Raw genomic sequence first — 20,531 nt, 5'->3', positions numbered from 1 at the left:
AATAATAAAGTAAAATGTGCTGAGTGCAATAAGTTCACAAACAAGGGTATTTACACAAAGCCATTATTGGCTCAAGGTGGACTAGAGGAAGATGTCAGGGAGAATTTCACAGAGAAGATCTTTTAGATGAATCATAAACAATGGGTGGAATTTTACTCAGTAGAGACTGGACAGAAGTCATTTGGCACTGGAAAAATAGCACTAAGAAGGGTCCTAAACCATGTAAATGAAATAATTACTCATAATACAAATAATGATTGGCTTAAATCACAAGGTTCCTGTTGGTACAGTGGTAAGAAATGAAAACTGTGAAGATTCAGGGACAGATTCACAACAGTATTTGAATGCATTCTTTAACCTTAAGCTAAAGGAGAAATATTACTTTTTTTAAAGGATCACTCCAGTAGTAGAGAGAAATGGCTTTAAGTAGCAGAATGAGGAGTACTGTCTGGGAGTAAGAAAAGTGGTAAAGAGATAATAAAAACCATCTTAATGGGTGGGTATGAGAGCTTGAAATAGCATATAACTAGAATCAAATGAACTTGGTCACTGAAAGCACATAGTTAGCCCCTGTTTTCTGGCTTCTAGCAGGACTAGATACTCATCTCTGTGACAGTGTTTACTGCATTGTATTGAAATCGTACATGTAGTATCTGCCAGCCTACTCCATTAGAATGTGACATATTTCAATTCCTAGGGTGGAGAATGTGAGTGGTTGATCAAAATATAGTGTTTCCCAAAACAAAACGTCCAGTCCTGACTATTCATGGTTTATGACAGACTATTTGTTAATCCAACACTTTTACTATCCATCCCTTGTAACTTTCTAATGACGTTCAACAAACTATTTGCACTTAATATGGAAGAATCCGTTGATGAGTAATTTAAAATTATGGTGACTTAAGTGAGAGTGTGGAACAATCTATTAACTGTAATTTTTAAAAGGAACTGTAATTTTAAAAAGTATGCCTGTGAAGAGTGAAAAACTCTTCACAGGCATACTGCCATGACCGCATTTTCAAAACGGCTCATTTTTACTACAACTGAGGCCATCATTAATAATATCATTATATCAATTTATTATAGATCTTTATACAATATGATTAATAGTAAGTTTTATTCACATTTTTGATCCCTGAATTTTTTATACGTGTATTTAGGTTTTAACACCTTCATTTGTGTTGCCAAACTTTCAATCTGCAAGATTCCTGAGAACACAGAGGTGAACAATTGCCTAAGAGCCAACATCTCATCTCGTGTATGATATCTTCTTTGTAAGTAGCTTTGGAATTATGAATGGACAGAAACATAGGGAGTTGATGATAAGGCTAGATTTCAGGTTTGTGTAACCAGTTGTACCATGAATACTAGAGGGTACCCAATGTTTAATATTGTGAGCAGTTGCTTTGGTTTTACTGTATTTTCTTTGTTGTTGTTCTTACCTTTTTTTAACTCAAAAACTATTTTTTACTCCTCTCATCTCATCCTTCTCCAGCAAGAATTCATATGAATGCCAAAACCCCTCCATTCGAAGCTCTGGAAGTATCCCAGAGAAAGACCAATGACACAGATAGAAAAAAAAATTAAAAATGATATGGGAGCAACACCACTCAGAGGTGCTGCATCCAGGCCACGGAGCAGGAGCATCATGCCTGCTAGAGGTGGATTCAGTGTTTGGAGTGCACCCTGCCACTGGCAGAATAAATAAGAGGCACAGGCAGGAGCTGTAACTTGAGCTCAACCACATTCAAGGAAACATGAAACTGGGGCAATCCACCGTGTAAAGAGGACAACAAGGCAGCTGGCTCAGGGCAAACACAAGCATGTGGGAAGGGAGCCTGCCCACAGTGCATTCCCGGGACTCCTATGTGCAGCGACAGCAAGTTAAGAAAACTGGGGAAGTAATTCATGGGCCACATGCTCTGTGGCAGTTGGTGCCATATTTTACTCAAATGCATCTGTGAATCATAACTTCAGATACTCTTGAAATCATTTTTCCTGTATTCACTGGAGCAGGGCAGGGGAGGGTGAGAGGGAGGAAGGTGATTTGGGGTGAGGGTAGCTAGGCTACTTCCATCTCAAACTTGGGAGACTTATATGTTAAAGGTTTTCCAAAAAAGTATAATTATTTACATAACTAAGAGCTGAAAATATATTTTAAAGATCATTTGGTACAGTACCTCTGATCAGAATAAGAAATATCTTAAAGCAATTTACCACTAGTACTTGCTATCTAGGCTATTGTTAACAATCTCCAGGAACTAAGATTCCCCCATCACTTCTGCTGGCCTATTCTCACATTAATAGAACTGTAAGGAAATGCTGTTTTCTCTTTCCTCATGCCAAAATGAACACAGTCTTGTTCAAATCAATTCTCACTGCTTAGTCCTCTGTGGACCAGAATACTACTGCCAGTTTTCCTTAGTCCAAGTTCTTTTTTTCTGTTTGTCAGCTCATATTTTTCTGTCCTATTTTTCCTGCTTACAAATGCAATGTTATCAAGACTTTTCCTTTTATACAACTCTGGACTGCCAGATCTACAGACACTAATGACAGACATTTTTTTCTAAACCACCAAGTAACAGGAGCCACTAAGGATTTTATGTAGTCCCTGCCCATGCCATTTCCAAGATATAATGGGAAATTAGCATGTCAGACAGAAGCAAGAAGAAAGGTTAAGGAGTCGCTGAGAGTGCAGCTATGTTGCCGCTGTGATGAACAGATTCAGAAGATTGTAATATGTTTCAGGAACTAACCTTTAGGAGAGCATTAGCGAGTGCAGCTGATAGTGAGTAAAATAAATAAAACAGGCTGCTATTAGGGGCAGCCAGCTGAGTAAAGACCAGTTGCACAGAAGGGGAATCTGAAACGTTTTTAGCTCAGTGAAGACAGCATTCTTTCATTTAGGCAGATAAAGATAATTCAAGGGGATACTAACAACATAAATTTTATTTCCACTGAGGACATAACAAGAAGAAATTAATTTATGTCAGAGGAGAAAGGATTTTCATTAAATTTAAGGGAGAAATTCTGCCCAGGAAAAGTTACTAAACACTTAAATGGAATACTAAGAGAGGGAAGAAGAGAGCGAGAGAGAGAGAGAGAGAGAGAGAGAGAGAGAGAAAGAAAGAGAGAGAGAGAGAGAGATGAAATTGCATTAGCCTATACAGGCATCTTTTAAACATAGGGTAGTCTCATGTGTAAAACAGTATGTGGAAGATATATAATCAGTTATACTTTATTATTAGAAAAAGAAGAGAATTACAAGTTTAGGGCATGATCTAAGGAATCATGCTGCAATCATGTTTCAAATGCCGGCTTTGCAAAATCCTAGTGTGTGAACTTGGGTAGTTTAAGAAAATCTCCCTGGGCCTCATTTTTCTCATCTGTAAAATGAAGGAAATAGTCCTGGCTGGTGTGGCTCAGCAGATTGAGCACCAGCCTGCAAACCGAAAAGCCACCAGTTCAATTCCCAGTCAGGGCACATGCCTGGGTTGTGGGCCAGGTCCCCAGTTTGGGGCATGTGAGAGGCAACTGTTTCTCTCTCACACAATGACTTTTCTCTCCCTCTCTGTTTCTTTCCCTTCCTCTCTCTCGAAAAGTAAAAAAAAATAATAATAATAATAATAACATCAAAAAGGTAAAATAACAAATAAATAAGTAAAAGGGAAGAAACAGCACCTACCTTATAGGGTTGTGGGAATGACTAAATGAACTAATGTGTGAAGAGCTTAAAATAGTACCTAACACATAGTATGAGTTATGCAATATTTCACAACTATTGTTATTAGTATAAAAACGGCACATTGCCAGAATGACTGTACTTCATGTGACTGAATTGTAGATAATAATCCTTCTCTTGTTCTTCTTCTTATTCTTTTCAATTCAACTCCAGAGCTAAAAGTGAAGGAATCCATGATCTAGTCTCATAATCTAGTCTTCTCCACTAACCAGAGGTGTGATTTTTCATTTTTTAAATCACCAGTTCTCAATCTTTTTGTTGTTTTAAATTCTGTTAGTTCTTCTTGTGTGTTCTCTCTCTCTCTCTCTATCTCAATTTATCTTCTTTTTCCAACACTCATTTTTTTCTGTGGCCATCTTCTTTTCTCCTACCTCCTGTTCCCCTCTCTGTCTTTTGTCTTATTTTCTCAATTATTACACATTACAGGTATCAAAGATTCCCTGAGGCCTCATCATCTTTTCATTCCCCATTTCTTAGGGGCAGAAGACATTCCGGAATACAGTATACTTGGTCCCAATCCAAATCTTTATTGTCTCTGTTTAGGATGAAACACAACATTTTTATGTCATACAAACAAGGACTTTATCCGGAATGAATAATGTCTGGAGCCTGAGAAAAGGGGAGATGCCTAACATTCTTTATTTCCAACTACCTCTGGGAAAGTGCTCAGCTCTCAGCTAATAGTCATAGAGTGCTATTCCCAGAGGAAGAATTATTCTAATACCTGAAGCTGGTCTCTGCCTGTACTTTCATGAAGAAAATCAATGTAGAGAGTAGAAGAATAAACAACAGATAAAATTCAAGCAAAAAGAAAAAACTTTAAATGTTATTTGAAGCCAAAAATATAAATTGTGATAGAAGAAAGCAAACCATATTATTTTAACTCTACTATTCTAATCAAAGCAAAAACGAAAGAGGCCCCAGGAAGAGAGAATTAATGATATTTCTCTAAAACAGGTCCCATATAGTGATAAAAACTGACCAATGAGGCATGTTCTAAAACTTATAAATGATATTTAAATATTAAAAACAAAAATTGTTATAGATTTCCTAACTATTCAGAGATATATTGGCTTTAAAAATGGCTGTTTCAAAAAAAGCTTAACTTTTTTCATCTGCTGGAACATAATGATGGTTCATTTTAATAAATAGTTAAATAATAACTATTTAATAATAATAAAATTCCATCAAAGTAAATTACTCTGGTAACTGTCAGAAAAATATTAGAGCAAGACATAATATGGTTAGTTTTTCACACAACCCCCAGGCACATTTGAGATGCTGTTAATCAACAATATGAAAACGCTACTTTGCAGAAACCTCAAAATCTCTAATACCATGCCTGATCACACAAAGTTGTCTTACTGTAAAGACAGACATTATAGGTTTCTCAGATCTTTTGTAGAAAAAAAATATATATATTACATAAACTATTTTCAATCATAAAAACATTCATGACATATTTAACCAATACATTTTAAAAGATTTTAACATTATTTCCAAGACATTAAAAAAAAACTTTCTCTGATTACATTATGTGATTTTCTTGTGGATGGCATGTTTTGGTATATATCTCTGCAGTGATATACATATATGCACATATACATGTATATATTAAAAATAAGTGCTTCATTGTTTTAAAATACTTCAATACTTTCTTTCACGGAAAGTGGGCCCATTTTTTTAAATAGGGACTCAGAGATGTATTCTCCTACACACTCAATTGTGCATTGGGGTCATAAGACACAATACACAACTTCCTACTTTACAGTATTTTTAATTGGATAAATTAAACATTTAGTACCTTAAGCATCACATGTAATAATTTTAAATAAATTATTTGCTAAAAAATCAATTTTGTATTCAAGATAAAGAGCTTAAGCCGAAGAGCGGTATCTTCCCTACAATAGTTATATGCTGCCATGCCAGCTATTTCCCTAAGGAGAGTCCCAGCATGCTTAATTATACAGAGACATCATTACTTAGAAGAAAAACATGAGTCTTTAATTTCCTTGCCACTGCTGGCCTGGGGTGGCTCATCCTGCTGAATCTAGCAATGTCTGACTAACACTTAAGCTTAGCTGGTTCCACATACAAAGCCAGGTATTGTTAGGTCACGAACAACAGTAGCTGCTTCCATTATGGGTTGTCATCCACACAGAATGCATTATGTCTATAATTAAACATAAAAGCTGCTCCTGATGTTAGCATGCTAGTGAAGCAACTGTTCTTCTTGGCAGTTCCTCTTCTAACTTTTGAAACAACAGAGCCCTCCTGGGAACCAACGTGAGGAAGTGCTATTTGAAGTGGCACTTGCTCCTATAATTTGGTGTCAGTATATTTCTAATTAGAATCCAGATAGCTCTGAGCACAAGTAACTGGACAAAAGACTGGGTCAGCAACTTCGGCTTGCTAGGTCAGACTTGATTTCCTCCCAGTTCTTTCCAATAATAGTTTCTCATATATGCCAGAAATAGCACAGAGAATACTTTTGCAAACTCAAAGACAGACTCCTGGGTTCAATTTTAGGCAGTGTGTTAGAAAGCCAAACTTACTTATCCAAAAACAGACACTATCTTCTCATTACATAATTTCAATTAAGTGTCCTGTGTACCATCATCTGTATCTTCAGTAGAATCATGTTCTAACTCAGCAACTTTCACAACGTGTCTATTTATGGGACTGGGCTAGGTCTTTACATTTGTGCTGATTCACCATGGACTTTTCCAATAACTTTATCTCCAGCCTCTGAAATGAACAGAAATTTTGAGTTGTTTGTTTTGTGAATAAGTGTTTTTATTCAAAAGATAAAGAATTAGTTGTAATGTTCTTTAGATGCAATATTCAAGGGCTTTACTTCTACTTACATTAGAGTAGAATTAACACATTAAGCATGATATGAAGAGGTCAACAAAAAATAAGCAAATTATAGAAACAAAGTGTGATAAATTCTTACAAGTTACTCTACTTCTTTATTATGATAACATTAGTAAATGGCAGGAAACTTAAGGGTCTGCCACAATCCTCGATACTGAAGCCTTTATTATAAGTCCGCCATTCATATTAGCACCAGGCTGACAATTAGTGAGCATATTCCCATCATCCACTTGCTGTTAGTTAAGTAAAATGCACATGCTATTTCATATAATAGACAGAGTTGCCTTCTGAGGCAAAGGGCACACATATGCTCAAATTTCAGCTCTGCCAATGAGCTATGGAACTGTGGGCAAGTTAGCCTTTCTAATCCGTGATTTTCTCATCTATAAAATGGGAATTTTATAAAATCTACCAAGTAGGTTGTTGTAAGAATAAATAAAGATGGACAAAAAACACTGTACAGTGACCTTCACTCAGTAAACACTAAATAGTAATTATAATAACTATTGTGATTCTAAACAGAATGATTTAAAATTATATTAAGAATCAAGAGGTTCTTAGAGCACCACTGAAGTACCTAGTGCACCTTTTGAATAATTTGATTCCTAATATTTTGGGAGGGAAGTCATGTATATTTGTAGATTTAGACAGTATTATGAAATTTATGGTTGAACTAGTAATATTCCTTCCAATATCCAATCACTCATTTAAGAATGTACTGAGCTCTTACAACATCCTCATCATTCATTTACAGAAAATTTCAGCAGTTAGGTTGTTCTAGTTGGAAAACATATTGTTTGAATGTGTTGCTAGGACCTGAACTCAGTAGATGCAAGTGTAAAATATGAACACATGTCAAATTTCCATTATTAAGACACAAGAAATTAAAAACAAGTTCAAAGGTTGTACAGGTGTTTAAAACAGAATACTCTTTTTTCTTATTGTCATATTTATTCAAATATAAATACACTTGCTCTCTGAATTGGTCTTTGGGTCTATGTTACAGATATTTGACTTTTGCCTAAAATTTTAAAATATGGATTTCCATCAAGGATCACTTTGTAAGTAAAATTATATATATACATATATATGTGTATATATGTATATATGTATACACACACATATATATATTCAGTGCAATTTTATTCATTGAGCAACATTTTTATAATTTGGAATTTTATTATATATAATTTTTAAAATTATAAAAAATTATATTTTTTAAGAAATTGAGGTAGAGATTACATACAGTAATGAAAACAAATTTTAAGTGTATAGTTCAGTGAATTTTTACAAATATATATACCTATGAAACCACCATCCAGATCAAGTTGAAGGCTCCATTGTATCTTCTTCAAGTCAATACCACTTAAAGGTCACCTCTATTCTGACCTCTATCACCATAATCACCATAGATTAGTTGTTTGTTTAGAAGTTCATAAAAATAGAACCATATAATGTTCACCCACATAGTTGCTGTCTTAAATTACTTATTTCATTAGGTTTTACTCATGAGGAATCATGGGACCAAGGTCCTCTTTAATCAGCTTGTCTGTACTGATGTATCAATACATAAGAGAATTCCACCAAATCTTATATATATTATTGAGCATAAAATTATCTAAAATGACCCCAAAGTAGATTTATGGAACCATGTTTAACATTATCACTATTAACATTCATAATATCCTGGAGCCATCTTCCTTGCTGCCATTGGATATCTCTTTCAAATTTTCAAGTTTTTCTGAGAGTTTACATCTATTAGCTACTCACAAACATTCTGTGAGGTCAGTTAGCAGGCATTCACAATATACTGGTAGTCTGATGAAGTATTTCTCAATTTACAATATTGTAAATTGAAACATAGAATGCTAGTGGCCTTACTCAACTTTTAACAGTGATTTAGAGGCAACGCCAACTCTGGAATTTAGTTTTTCAGATCCCATTCTGTTTTTATATATTGTGTAAATAATAACAAGGCAGGAAAAGAATCTGAGACAGCACTGCACTTATTCTCATAGTCAAGCAGAAATCCATGGAATCCAGGCAGAAGAGAGAGAACCAAAAAGCCATGCAATCGCTGAAGAGTGTTAAAGCAACTGACAAAACCTAATTGAAACATTTTAAGACTTACTATTCTGCAAAGACCATGAAGTGACTGATTCCTGTACTTCAAAGTAATAGAAAAGGGACTGAGCCATAAAATTATAGAGAAATAACATGCAAAAAGTACTATAATGAAGGGTTTTGCAAAATGAACTAAAAATTTTACAATGTAAAATGATTTATTTTTAATTATGTCAAAAATATTTGTGTACTTTTTGAAAGTAGAGCTTGCATAGCAACTTCTAATAGTAGGCTTATTATCTCCATAACAAAACAAAGCCTGAATACCTATGATAAGGCCTAATTTTCAAGGCACATTCAAAGAGTTTAACCCTACAGGCATGGTAGCCACCAACTGTTCACTGAGAAAGGGGTCAAATACTGTTTACAAGAACCAGTGTGGCTCAGGTCTTATTTCTCACAATGTAGCTAAGAAATCAGAAGTTTTATATAGTCCTTCCTATAGTCAATCAGGAGGTTTAAAAAATAATCAGTATAATTATCACATTTCATTTAATGATATCCAAAACTGGAACATGATTCAATGATGCATATATATATATATATATATATATATATATATATATATATATATATATATTTTTATGCTAGAGTATAATCTATTCATAACTATAAGAATAACTTGCTTGAGCTTTTAAAGCTCAGATATATTATCTAGCTCCTCTGCAGCATACATATAAATAACTTTAACTTATAGGAGAGACTCAAAGACAAATTATAAATAGGATAGGTCCATTAGATATCTATATCTATACATTAGGACAAATACAGTTAAAATTGCTATTTATGTATAAGATAGGGATACATAAAGGTATTAGTTTTTGTGGAAAGTGATAGTTTTTATAAATTCTTTTGTGTTAAAGGCTGCTCAATCATAGAAAAAAATTCCCAAATAGAATATGATATTTTTAAATATTTTGAATCATGACTAGGTACACATGTGAGAATAGCTGTATAAAACAGAAGTCATTGTCTTTACAATTTTATTTTCTTTGTAAGTTGAAACTTGTGAGATAATCACAAAAATCATTATTACATTAGAATTTATTTTAATGAGAAAAGACTGTTTCCTATTTGAATTTTTCCTGAGAGTGCCTCTAAAGAACACAGTATCAGTAAAAGCAGTGGTGCTAGTGATGGCGGCAGCACTTGGAACAAAAATAACAAGTGAACACTCAGAATGTTTACTCTGTGTCAGGCACTGTTCTCAGGACGTGGCACGAAACCACCTGCTTAGTTTTGATAAGATCTCTATAAAGTAAGGACAATTATTATCTCAGTTTCGCAGATGACAAAACTGAGGAATAGAAGTTTGACTGTATAACCACTTACACCAGGCAGTGTGGCCCCCAGAGTCTACATAATTTAACTTCTACACTACAGTTGCATCTTAGAACAGTTAAAATCTCAAAATAATTAATTCCACCTCATTTGTGGCATTCTAGAATAGGAACTCAATTTTGATTACTAATTTATAGTCAAGATAAGATTTTTGTTTTTTGTTTTTTGCTAGAGCATATAAATGCCTTTTATTGTCATACTTTAAGAGCTTCCAGAACATTTTACCTAGATCAAAATTATTGATGAATTTCTGCATTCCACTCCAATCTTTTTCAGCCAGATGATCCATCTTCTCCTACAATAGTGGACTTCAAACAAAACTCTATTAAAATGTCTGAATGTTTTTGTCTAGTACCTACCTATAAGGTAAATGCTTAATTTTTTAACCTGACAAAGATTGTAAGCACCTACATAATATTTTTCTTTATTGTAGCAGTTAAACTGTTTAAAGCCTAGAGTCAATCAACCAATATATATTGCCACAAGAAAGACATGTTTGTTAAGATTCTTGAGGATATAATGAAGTATGACATTACCAATGTGCTACAGGAGCCCATGTATTCAATGGGTACATCCCAGAGAAACCACGTGATGAATTACACAAGGGGTTCAGATAATGCTTTTTACAGGCAGAACTAAAGAGTTCCAAACAATGAATGGCCTAAGATTCCTACACATAAGTAAATTCACGAAGATTCTAACTTCCTTAGAGAAAGAATCTTGCTCTTCCCTATGTGCTCCAGTTCTGTCTACAGTTTACAGTGGGTGCTTGACAAATGTTGTTGACTGACAAATAGAAAATAATGTTTTCTCTTTTTCCTCTGGCCCCCTATCAATCTGTTCTAACACTGTAGCCAGAGTGACATTTTTGAAACATAAACTTAATAGTAACATCCTCCTCCTCACCTTCCACACTCAACTCCTTCCATTGCTTTTCTCCCACTGGCACAATAAAGATTAAAATCCCTGACTAGGTCTAGAAGGCCCTGCAAGATCTGGTCCGCTCCTCTCTCTAAGAGCTCCATACTCCAGGAACATCTCTCAGTTGCTGGAATGTGCCATGTCATCTCCTGTTCCAGGATTCTGTACCTAGTATTTCTTGTCTCCCCTTACCTAGTGAATTCCTTCTTCTCCTTCCGATTTAGTTTAAACCTTACTCTTCAGGAAAACCTACTTTGATTAGGTCAGTTCACACTATTTTAAGTTTTCACAGTACCATGTACCAGTCCTCCAAAATATATACTACCATTGAAAATATCCATGTACTTATTTTTGTACATTATTATGCTTCTTCACTGGAATGCAAGGTCTGTGAAGGAAGGAACTATTTCTGAGAGTTTACCATCTTACTGCTTAAGTCTAGTACTTGAATGCACACAAAGCCTTCAATATTTGTTGAATAAAGAAATGAATGAGTAAAATAATGAGTGAATATGGTTGTCTATCCGGCCATATTAGCAAAGTCATAGAAAGCAGAGGCTTTATTAAATGACATCTATCACACTGCCATGTTTAGTAATATTAAACAATCAACCATCACAAGCTATATGTGTGCATGGCCATTTAAGTACGGAATGCAAATAAAAGAGACACTCAGAGTCCAGTATGAAGTTTTCATATACATGACCCTGGGTTTAACTTAATTTCTCATTGATTAGTCTTTTATTCTGATTTTTGAACTGGATAGTCATCAAATTCACTAATTCTTTTAAGCTGGTAGGAAACAATTAGTCCTCTTAAGTTGAAACTTATTAAATAATAATGGCCCTGGGGCACTTAGATGAGTATAAGTCACTGAAAAAGCCATGTGCCCCATAAGCATCATCATTTAGGAAAATGACACTCTTGAATAGTTCAGTTCTGAGGCTAACTCTTGGGGTCAAAGAACATAGTGATGCATAAGCTAGTTCTTTTCTATCATTCATTTATTTATATATATAAATAATTTTTCCTCTTTATATATTCTCTCTCTATATATATAATCCCTCTTTATATATATTTTTTCCTCTTTATTACTGCCTGTACCTGAAAAAACCCTAATAAACCAGAAATCTTATTCAACAGACATGATACACAGGGCTCAATAAGGAGTGTCTGTGCTCTTACCCAGGCTCTGCCACTAACTTGTTCATGACATATAACCTCTCGTTTGCCCTTGTTCCATTACTGAATAAATAAATACATAAAATTTGTTAGGCCTGATTAAATAGAGTGAGGATAAAAATGAATTCATTAAATAAAAATATTCTAGAAATTCACAGGTGCATAAATTGTTTGAAGACATTCTAGGCTTCTAGGCCATGGCAGGGGCTTGGGGAAGAAGAGAATAGTGTTGCTGTCTTTTTTAGTAGTTTTATGGTATTTTAAATATGAAGGCAACTAAAATAAATAGACTAGACAGTTTTATTTAAAAAATTGTAGTTGAGAGCAGACATCATTTAAATTTTAATGTTTGCTGTTAACTTTTTCCTAAATTCTATAATAAATGTGCATTTATTTGATTTTAATTTTTTTTAAAAAGAATGTGGCAATCATTGTAAATACTGGCTAGAACCAGGAATTTATTTATACTTTATCTGAATAGAAATCATCAATCCCTAGCCATCAATAGATGATTGGTGTTGGGGGACACATCAATTCTCAGTTTATTATTTAATAGTCACTTGACGTATATGAAACAGGGAAAATAGTCAAAATGGAGCCAATCCTTTCAGGAAGAAAGAACCTGCCTTTATTAGTCCCATCTCCCATTTGTGTGATAATCAAAGGAATCCAGTCTTTTATTTGCTTTTCATGACCAGTGGTGATCTTTGCACTCTAGCTTAAGCTCAAATTTTCAAAACGAATCAATGCTCCAGAACAATCCTGATGGACTTTCTTTTCTGGGCTGAATTACCTTATCCATCAGGTACTATGCTGTTCAATTACGTAGCGTGGTAATTCCAAATTCTTCACCTTCTGGAAAAAGCTATCCACTTGCAAAATAAAATGCATTTCTGAGACATCTAATTCTGTTTCTCCTGATTATGCATGATACCTGGATCCCTACATTAAAAACACATGGAAAAATTAAAATTTTCTTTTAAAACACCCTCCCACAGAGAAGAAGCTGTGTCTTATTCGTTTCCTAATTTAAGGAAGGAAGTCATACCTCATGTGTCCTTCATTAAATTGCCTGCTCTGTATTTTAAAGTGGCATTAGGATACTTAGAGCAATTTTTACCACAAAATAATGTTCATTTTAATTCATTTCTATTAATCAGTGTAGAGGTATGCAACTTTGAATGATATCATTGCAAATCATCACATGGAGCTATCTTTTTCATGATTTACAATGGAGTTAGATTTGGTAGAGGGAAACACGTACTGTTTTATTTATGTAAAACATGACTACAAAGCCTGAGGCTAAATCCATTGAAATTTCCTAGCCAAACTGAAGTGCAGGATGAACCATGAAATACATAGTCATCTATAGTGACTTGAGCAAAAACATAGTGAAAACAAAAGCCCTCATGAAGACGGAACAAGAAAATAACCTTTTACTTTTTTCATCAACCCATGAACTTTCCTAGTGGCCAGCTCTTTTCTTCCTATCTCCCTTTGCTGTTTAAACAAGTACAAATTCTATCAAGCCTTCATTTCTCTTCAAGTCAGGTGAGAGACAACTGCCAAGTCTAATAAGATTTACAAGGGCTAGTTCTCCTTAGCAGTGTCAGCAAAAAGCCCAGAAGACATTATACAATAATATCGAAGCATACATGGAGCTCAATCCCTACAGCTTTCAAAATCGGGTTTAATAATTCACCTCTTACTAAATTTCAGCCATAAATACCATTTACCCATGTGTTGACTGCCTTGATTTGACCCGTAAGCTATCTGCTTTAAACTCTGATATCTTCTCTCCTGCTCAGCCACAGATATATCCATGTTTCATTGTTTTCATTATCACTCACTTTCTGTTCATAAGCTTTTCTGTATTTACACAATATATATTTCCTTGATCACTGTCACATAGCAACATTGGAGAGAACACACTAATGACTGAATTGTATTTATAAAGGGATGAAAAGAGAAGTTAGATCTGATTTTATTTTAAATTCAACATTGTTTCAATCCCTAAGAACAACAGAAATTACAACGTGGCCTCCACTACTCAGATAAATATCTTTAGCTGAATATCCTCAGAAAATCTCTTACAATCCTTCATATGCATCCCCTGTTTATTACTTTTCGGTCCCAAACATCTAAATTTCTCTACTATTTATCTCCCCAAAGCATCTGGTAATTGAGAAATGCTATTTGATCTCCAACACTTCTAAACACTAGCTGGCCTGTCTCCCACTTAAGAAACCACAGAAATCACATAATTGTACATAAATTGACAAATGTTGGCCTTGGTCATAACCTAGAAATTAACATTAATTCCAAGAACCCTCCTTCCAATCAAGAATATGTTCAGATGCCTCCTCCCCTGTTTTTCCACAACCAGGTGCAGGACTTCACACTCTACGTGTAAAAGGCACAGCAGTGTTCACGAGTCCTGTTTCCCTTGTCCTTTACCAAGAGTACCTGTGTGGGGATTCTCAACCATGGAGCACCTGTCGTGCACTTCATTCTTCACCAAATGTGTGCCCAATCTTCTATCTAGATGCGTGTTTGCATCTAATGGGGAAAACCTGAGCATTACGGACTTAAAGGTGGCAGAGGAAAGCACAGTGTTTATGCCGGCGGGCCAAGGCCCAGTGAAGATAGGGAGCAGCATGGCAAAGAATCCAAGGAACGAGGAGGACAGGTCATCCTACCGGCCACGTGGTCGGAAGTAGACCTGGTACCAAGAGCTCGCAGGAGGAAAGTGAACCTGGAAACGTGGCTGCTCATCCATTAAGAGGATGCCAAAGGAGGAGCCGTGGGAGGCGATGAGGCAGAGAGGCCAAACAGGTGTTCACCTGGAAGCTAATTGCAACACTGTCCAGAGAAGGAAGACCCCATGCACCAGCCCCGCCCTGCCCACCTCGCTCTTCCTCCCCGCGCCCTGCCCAAGCCAAGGCCCCAGTGGGGTGGGTCAGGCGCCGGGCCTTACCTTGGCTGCAGTCCTTCCCGTGGAAGCCGGTTCGTGAGCAGTCGCACACCGCCTGGTCGTCCACCACGGAGCACACGCCTCCGTTGAGGCACACCCCGCCCTCGCCCTCCTCGCCCGCCTCGCAGGGGCTCCCGCCGCCACTGTTGGGCGGCTCATCATCCAGTTTCACCTCGCCGCTGTCCACGGGCAGGGCCTGGGAGGAGTTGACCCTCACGTCCCGAATCCAGCCTTTGAACGGCTCTCGCTCCCTCACCGAGGCCAAGGTGAGCTTGAGCGCCGCGGCCCGCAGTTCCGGGGGCAGCCCCCCCACGAAGAGGCCGCTGAACACGGTCATGTCCCTCCGCTTGGACTTGACCTCCACCCACTTGGCCTCCGCCTGGTCGATGAAGAGCGTGGTGTTGCGGAACTGACGGCGGATGAGCACGCTGTGCCAGGCGCCGTCGTTGACCGGCGTGTCCGCCAGCAGCGTGGCGGGCTCGGCGCAGAAGATGGAGAAGCTGAGCTGCAGGCGGCCCCCGCGCGTCAGGATGAGCTCCAGGAAGTCGCAGAAGCCCTCGTCGTCGAAGTAGAGCACGAGGCCGCGGGCGCTGCGCGTCTTCAGCTGGAAGCTCATTTCGCTCTCGCAGCAGGCGTTCCACTTGGGGAACCGTGTCCACTGGCCCTCCGCGCCCGGGAACTCTAGCCCGCTGCCCAGCTCTGCCCAGCAGCCCAGGAGCAGCAGCGAGAGGCACAGGAGAAAGCAGCCCCCGCGCTGGAGTAGCGCCGTCCCCATGCTCGGGGCTGGGGTGCGGCGGGGAGGTGCCGGGGCCGACAGGGTCAAAATTGTCCTGGACACCGTGATGCAGAAATAAGGGTCCAGGAGTAAGGAGGGTAGGGGGCTGGGCAGGAGTGGGAGGGATGCACCCTCCTTTGTCTAGTTCTTTTTTTCTTCTTCTTCTTCCAGCAACCCCTCCCTCTTTCCCTATAGTCCCCTTCCAACTGGAAAACGTAGACCCCAGTGGTACAGGGCAGCCACAAAACGTCCAAACCAAAGGGAGGATACACTTTGGAAGCAACGTTCTGGAAAAGGTGTCAACAGAAAGTCAAGGGAAATCACTCATCCATTTGAGTCCAATGAACTAGTTCAAGGGCATCAATGATGTCAACAGATGCTTCACTCCTCAAATAATTATCAACTGCCAGGTACCATCAGTGGTACCAGGCAAAAGGGAAGCAGTTAGAGTCGGATAAGAAGTAAACACTTGTCAGGGGAATAACAAGGAGCCACCAATGAGCCAGAATCTTTGGATGCTTGTGAATGCCTTCTCCAGATGAAGTGTATGAAAGCAGAAGGGAGAAAGTGGTTCCTTGTACCTTAGAGCACCACTCATCAACCCCAGTATAGTTTCAAAGACCTGCTTCTTCTGTCATATCATGGACTTCCAGCACCACTGTAGTCAAAGAATTCCTTGTGCATGACATCACAGGCTGGATTTTCCTTCTCTTTTTCCTTCCCCAGCAGCAGGGGTCAAACCCAGAAGCTGTGGAATAGCCAGAAGCTGTTAGATGTGGAAATCACAACAGCTCTTCTTTTCTCTCCACCTCTGCAAGGCCAAGCTAGAATGTCAGCATGTCAATTGGTTGTGTGTTGGTGATGCATTTTGGTTATTTTTTGTCTTTAATAGGGTCCCAGAAATCTGCAGAGAATTAAAATAAAGTTTTAAAGTCACTCATAGTGTCACATAAATCATTATTCAGCTCAGAACCATGTATATAACTATTGCTATAAAGCAGAGTTAACCTTATTGGAAGGAGCTTATTTGTCTTGATCTATAAGTAAGACCTACTGTGTTCCAATAGTATCATACTCTTGCAGTCACCCATGACACCCTTGTAGTTTATTATAAGTGTAACTGTTAATAGGTAACCCTCTCAGATTTTCATCAAGATTTCGTTTGGGTTATCTTTTACTTTTTCTGGGAGAGTTTATTTTTTAAAATATATGAAGACAGGTGAGAAAAGGGCTGTTTATATTGTGCACTAATTACACGGACAGTAAAAATACAACCTATTCAAATCTCAGTTAACAGCTGATTTCACAATGGGCAAAGCAGATCAAACTGTCTCCTGAAAACTGTCAGCTTGAATTTGTATGTCATTCCTACTATTATATTTTTCTCAAAGAGAGAAGGAATATTGATAGTTTCTTGGAAGTCCTTTTAAAATTTCAAAAAGTGGATTGAGCGCAGGCTACAAACCAAAGTGTCGCAGGTTTGATTCCCAGTCAGGGTACATGCCTGGGTTGCAGGCCATGACCCCCAGCAACTGCACATTAATGTTTCTCTCTCTCTCTCTCTATCTCCCTCCCTTCCCTCTATAAAAATAAATAAATAAAATCTTTAAAAAAATTTCAAAAAGTAATATCCTCCTTTTTATTAAAGTAATAATTTATCATAGGAGAAAACATCTAACTAGAGTCAGATATCTATTTTTGAAAGCATTTAGGTCTCAACTACCATATTAACTCCTCTACAGATGTGTAAAACATTTAATAATTTGTCTAACAGCCAGTGATCTTAACTCCTCCTCAAGTACTCATCTGGCTGTCAGCTCTTAGCGTCTGTGTGGTCAGAACAGCAGTTGGCATGTGTGTTATTGTAGCTGATACAGCTCTAGGATGCTAGAATTTAAAATCACACCTTTGAATCACTCAGCGTACCATTAAATCAACTCTAACCTGATAGGTTCTTGGAGTGGTACAGAAATCATAAAGAGTTGTTCAAAAGTCATTCTTAAACACACAATATTACTCTCACATTTTGACCAAAAAAATCACAAATGTAAAATCTGGTCACATGTATCCCCACACTCCCTGAGCCCGCCCCCCACCCCCCCCCCCATCACACACACACAATTCATTGCCTGGACATGGAAGTTCACTATCCAATTAACACTTTTTTCCCTACAAGCTGAAACTAGCAGTAATTTATGGCACTGCATTGTGCTGCTGCTCCTCCATGGAGAGGGCTGAGAGCATTTCTCTTCAGTACAGAGCAATCCCTACAGGTGTCAGCTGAGAGCCACCAAGCTAGGGGATCCCACTTCAAGTTCCTCCCCAGATGAAATTGATGACTGGTTCTCTCTCTTCCAACACAAACACAACACACATACACACACACACACACACACACACACACACACACCCTGCCCACTAGCAAAAGGAAATAAAAATCTCAGTTGCTTATTTATTATGGCTGAGACATCCCACACCACCAGCAGTCACCAGCCATATCTTATCTACTCCTGTGCCAAGCTCAATGGAAGGTGCTCTTAAAAATCATCCTAAAATAGCATATTATTCAATATACTTTCCTTTTTAGTGGACTCAAGAATCTGTCAAATGTTTAATCATTTGCGAAATAATTCTGGAATTTCAAGATCAAGAATAGTGCTTTGTAACCATTCATGAGCTCATGGATTAGAAAACCATTCTTTATGTGAGACTCAGTTGAAGTCGATTATTTAATTAATTAATATAACCAAAATCACAAAACATTTCCTCACCATCTCTTCTGCACTCCTCTAGTAATGCAAACCTGAGTTTTGGGGTTTTTTTTTAAGGAATGGAGGAGAAGGGGGAAAAACACACATATATATTCTTAACCACAGGGGAGGTCAACCGACTCTCCCAGTTCTTAGAGGAAGCTCATTGTTGTGTGAGAGAGTGTCTGTATTTATATGGAGAAAGAGGATTCTCTCTAGGAGCTGGAAAAAACCTTGCGAGTTCACAAATTAGAGGATGAAATAAGAGAATCTGAAAAACAACCTTACTGCAGCCAGAGAAAGAAGCGCTCTAATTCAAAAGCAGACTAACAGCCTCATTAATCTTTTCTTTCATTTCTGGAATCAAATCCATTCCCGAGCCACTGGAAGGATCAATACAGTATACTGATCGGCTGCAGTTGCATTTATTTTAATATGTTTGTAGTATCTCACACACATACACACACGCACACACACCTTCTATGCACCCTTCAATGTATACTGTCATAAAGAACCTAAAAATTTTGGGACGATTTTTAGAAGTGCCTATCATTTCCCCACCAGCTTTTGCAAAGTCCATCAATAACAATTCACACCCAAAATTCTCCCTGGCTTTCCCGCCCAGTCTCTAAGCTCCATGTCTAATACCAGTGCAGTTTCTTGGAGCCTGGAGTCGACTACAGAAATTAAGGATAGGCACAGCATGCGGCTGATGGGGAAGAGCAAGAAAGATGTAGATAATAGATACATTTTATTGCTTTGGTTTCTAACTTGCCTGTTTTCTTTCTTTTGCTAATAAATCACTGCATTCAGCCTTTAAGTTACTACCCCAGTTCCACCATCTCATCTTCTTGCCATCTATTTTAAAAAGCTGCATGCAAAACAACCAGGATCTGTACTCCTCCACCCTCCTACCCCCCATCCTTCCCCGTGCATTTGTAGCAGATCCTGGCTCAGTTACAACGGGGAGAGATATCCTTCTCGAGCTTGCCTCGCCCCATCCCCTCCCCCCAACCAAAATTGAGCTTCTTTACCTGCCCCGTTATTCCCCTCAGCTCGCGCCTGAGCCTGAAGCATGCATCGGTCCAAACGAATTTCCTGAGGTCTGTGGGTAAGGCGACTGCCGCTGCCTTTTCAGAGGCGTCAGGCTTGAGCGTCTATCTCCGGGAGTGCGGGAAGGAAGAACAGACAACGGAGGGGAGCAGAAGGAGGAGGAGGAGAGGAAAAGAGCTGGGAAGGAGGAGGCGGTGGTGGAGCCCGAGAAGGCTGGGTTACGTGACGCGGGGTGCTGTCCTTCTGAAAGAGAAGGGCGGAGCTGAGCTCTCCGCAGTACCGTGGAGAGCGGCAGGCGGTCCTCAAGCTGGGACACTGGTGGGGTCGGGCCGCAGGCGCAGCCCCTCCAGCTCCAGGTTAGGATGCTGCGGAGCAAGGTGTTTCTACATTTGCTTCATCCCCTTGCAGGAAAGGCCGATCCTGGGGGCGGGGACCTGCCGCAAGCGCTTGTAACTTGTCACCACCCACCCAACGAGAGAGAGACAGAGAGAGAGAGAGAGAGAGAGAGACAGAGAGAGAGAGAGAGAGAGAGAGAGAGAGAGAGAGAGAGAGAGAGAGAGAGAGAGAGATAACACCAGAGAACCGAGTAGCCTACTGAGCATGCCCAGGCCCCTGCTAGACCCACGGAAAGCTGTGTGAAGATTTCACTTTTCCGGGGTTTAGTCGTGATTTGGGCGAGGCTACCTGAGAGGGTTCCAGGGAAGGGCTCAGCAGCCAAAAGAAAGGGGCAAAGGAGTCAGTATTTAAGATGAGCTCTGGTTTTACTTGTGCACTTTGCTCTCCTGCTTGGAA

General features: G+C 38.5%; 1 protein-coding gene across 14 annotated transcripts in view; it reads right to left on the bottom strand.

The window, feature by feature from the left end:
• NRXN1 (neurexin 1) overlaps window positions 1-19,935 on the bottom strand; it is a 1,079,628-nt gene extending 1,059,693 nt beyond the window's left edge. For 13 of the 14 annotated variants that reach the window (XM_045827411.1, XM_045827414.1, XM_045827421.1 and 10 more), the window contains exons 1-2: window positions 19,721-19,935; window positions 15,165-16,840 (exon numbers count right to left, since the gene is read on the bottom strand). In XM_045827411.1, coding sequence (XP_045683367.1) covers window positions 15,165-15,936 — 772 coding nt within the window. In that variant the 5' untranslated portion in view covers window positions 15,937-16,840; window positions 19,721-19,935. The remainder of the gene's footprint in view (window positions 1-15,164; window positions 16,841-19,720) is intronic. The other variant, XM_045827413.1, reaches the window with a different exon arrangement.
• Between the last annotated feature and the right edge of the window lie 596 nt (window positions 19,936-20,531).

The sequence above is a fragment of the Phyllostomus hastatus genome, unplaced genomic scaffold (assembly GCF_019186645.2).
Source record: "Phyllostomus hastatus isolate PE091 unplaced genomic scaffold, TTU_PhHast_1.1 phas_scaffold_78, whole genome shotgun sequence".
In the NCBI taxonomy this organism is placed as follows: domain Eukaryota; kingdom Metazoa; phylum Chordata; class Mammalia; order Chiroptera; family Phyllostomidae; genus Phyllostomus; species Phyllostomus hastatus.
The sequence above is the reverse complement of the archived record's forward strand: the minus strand, read 5'-3'. Positions and strand labels throughout refer to the sequence as shown.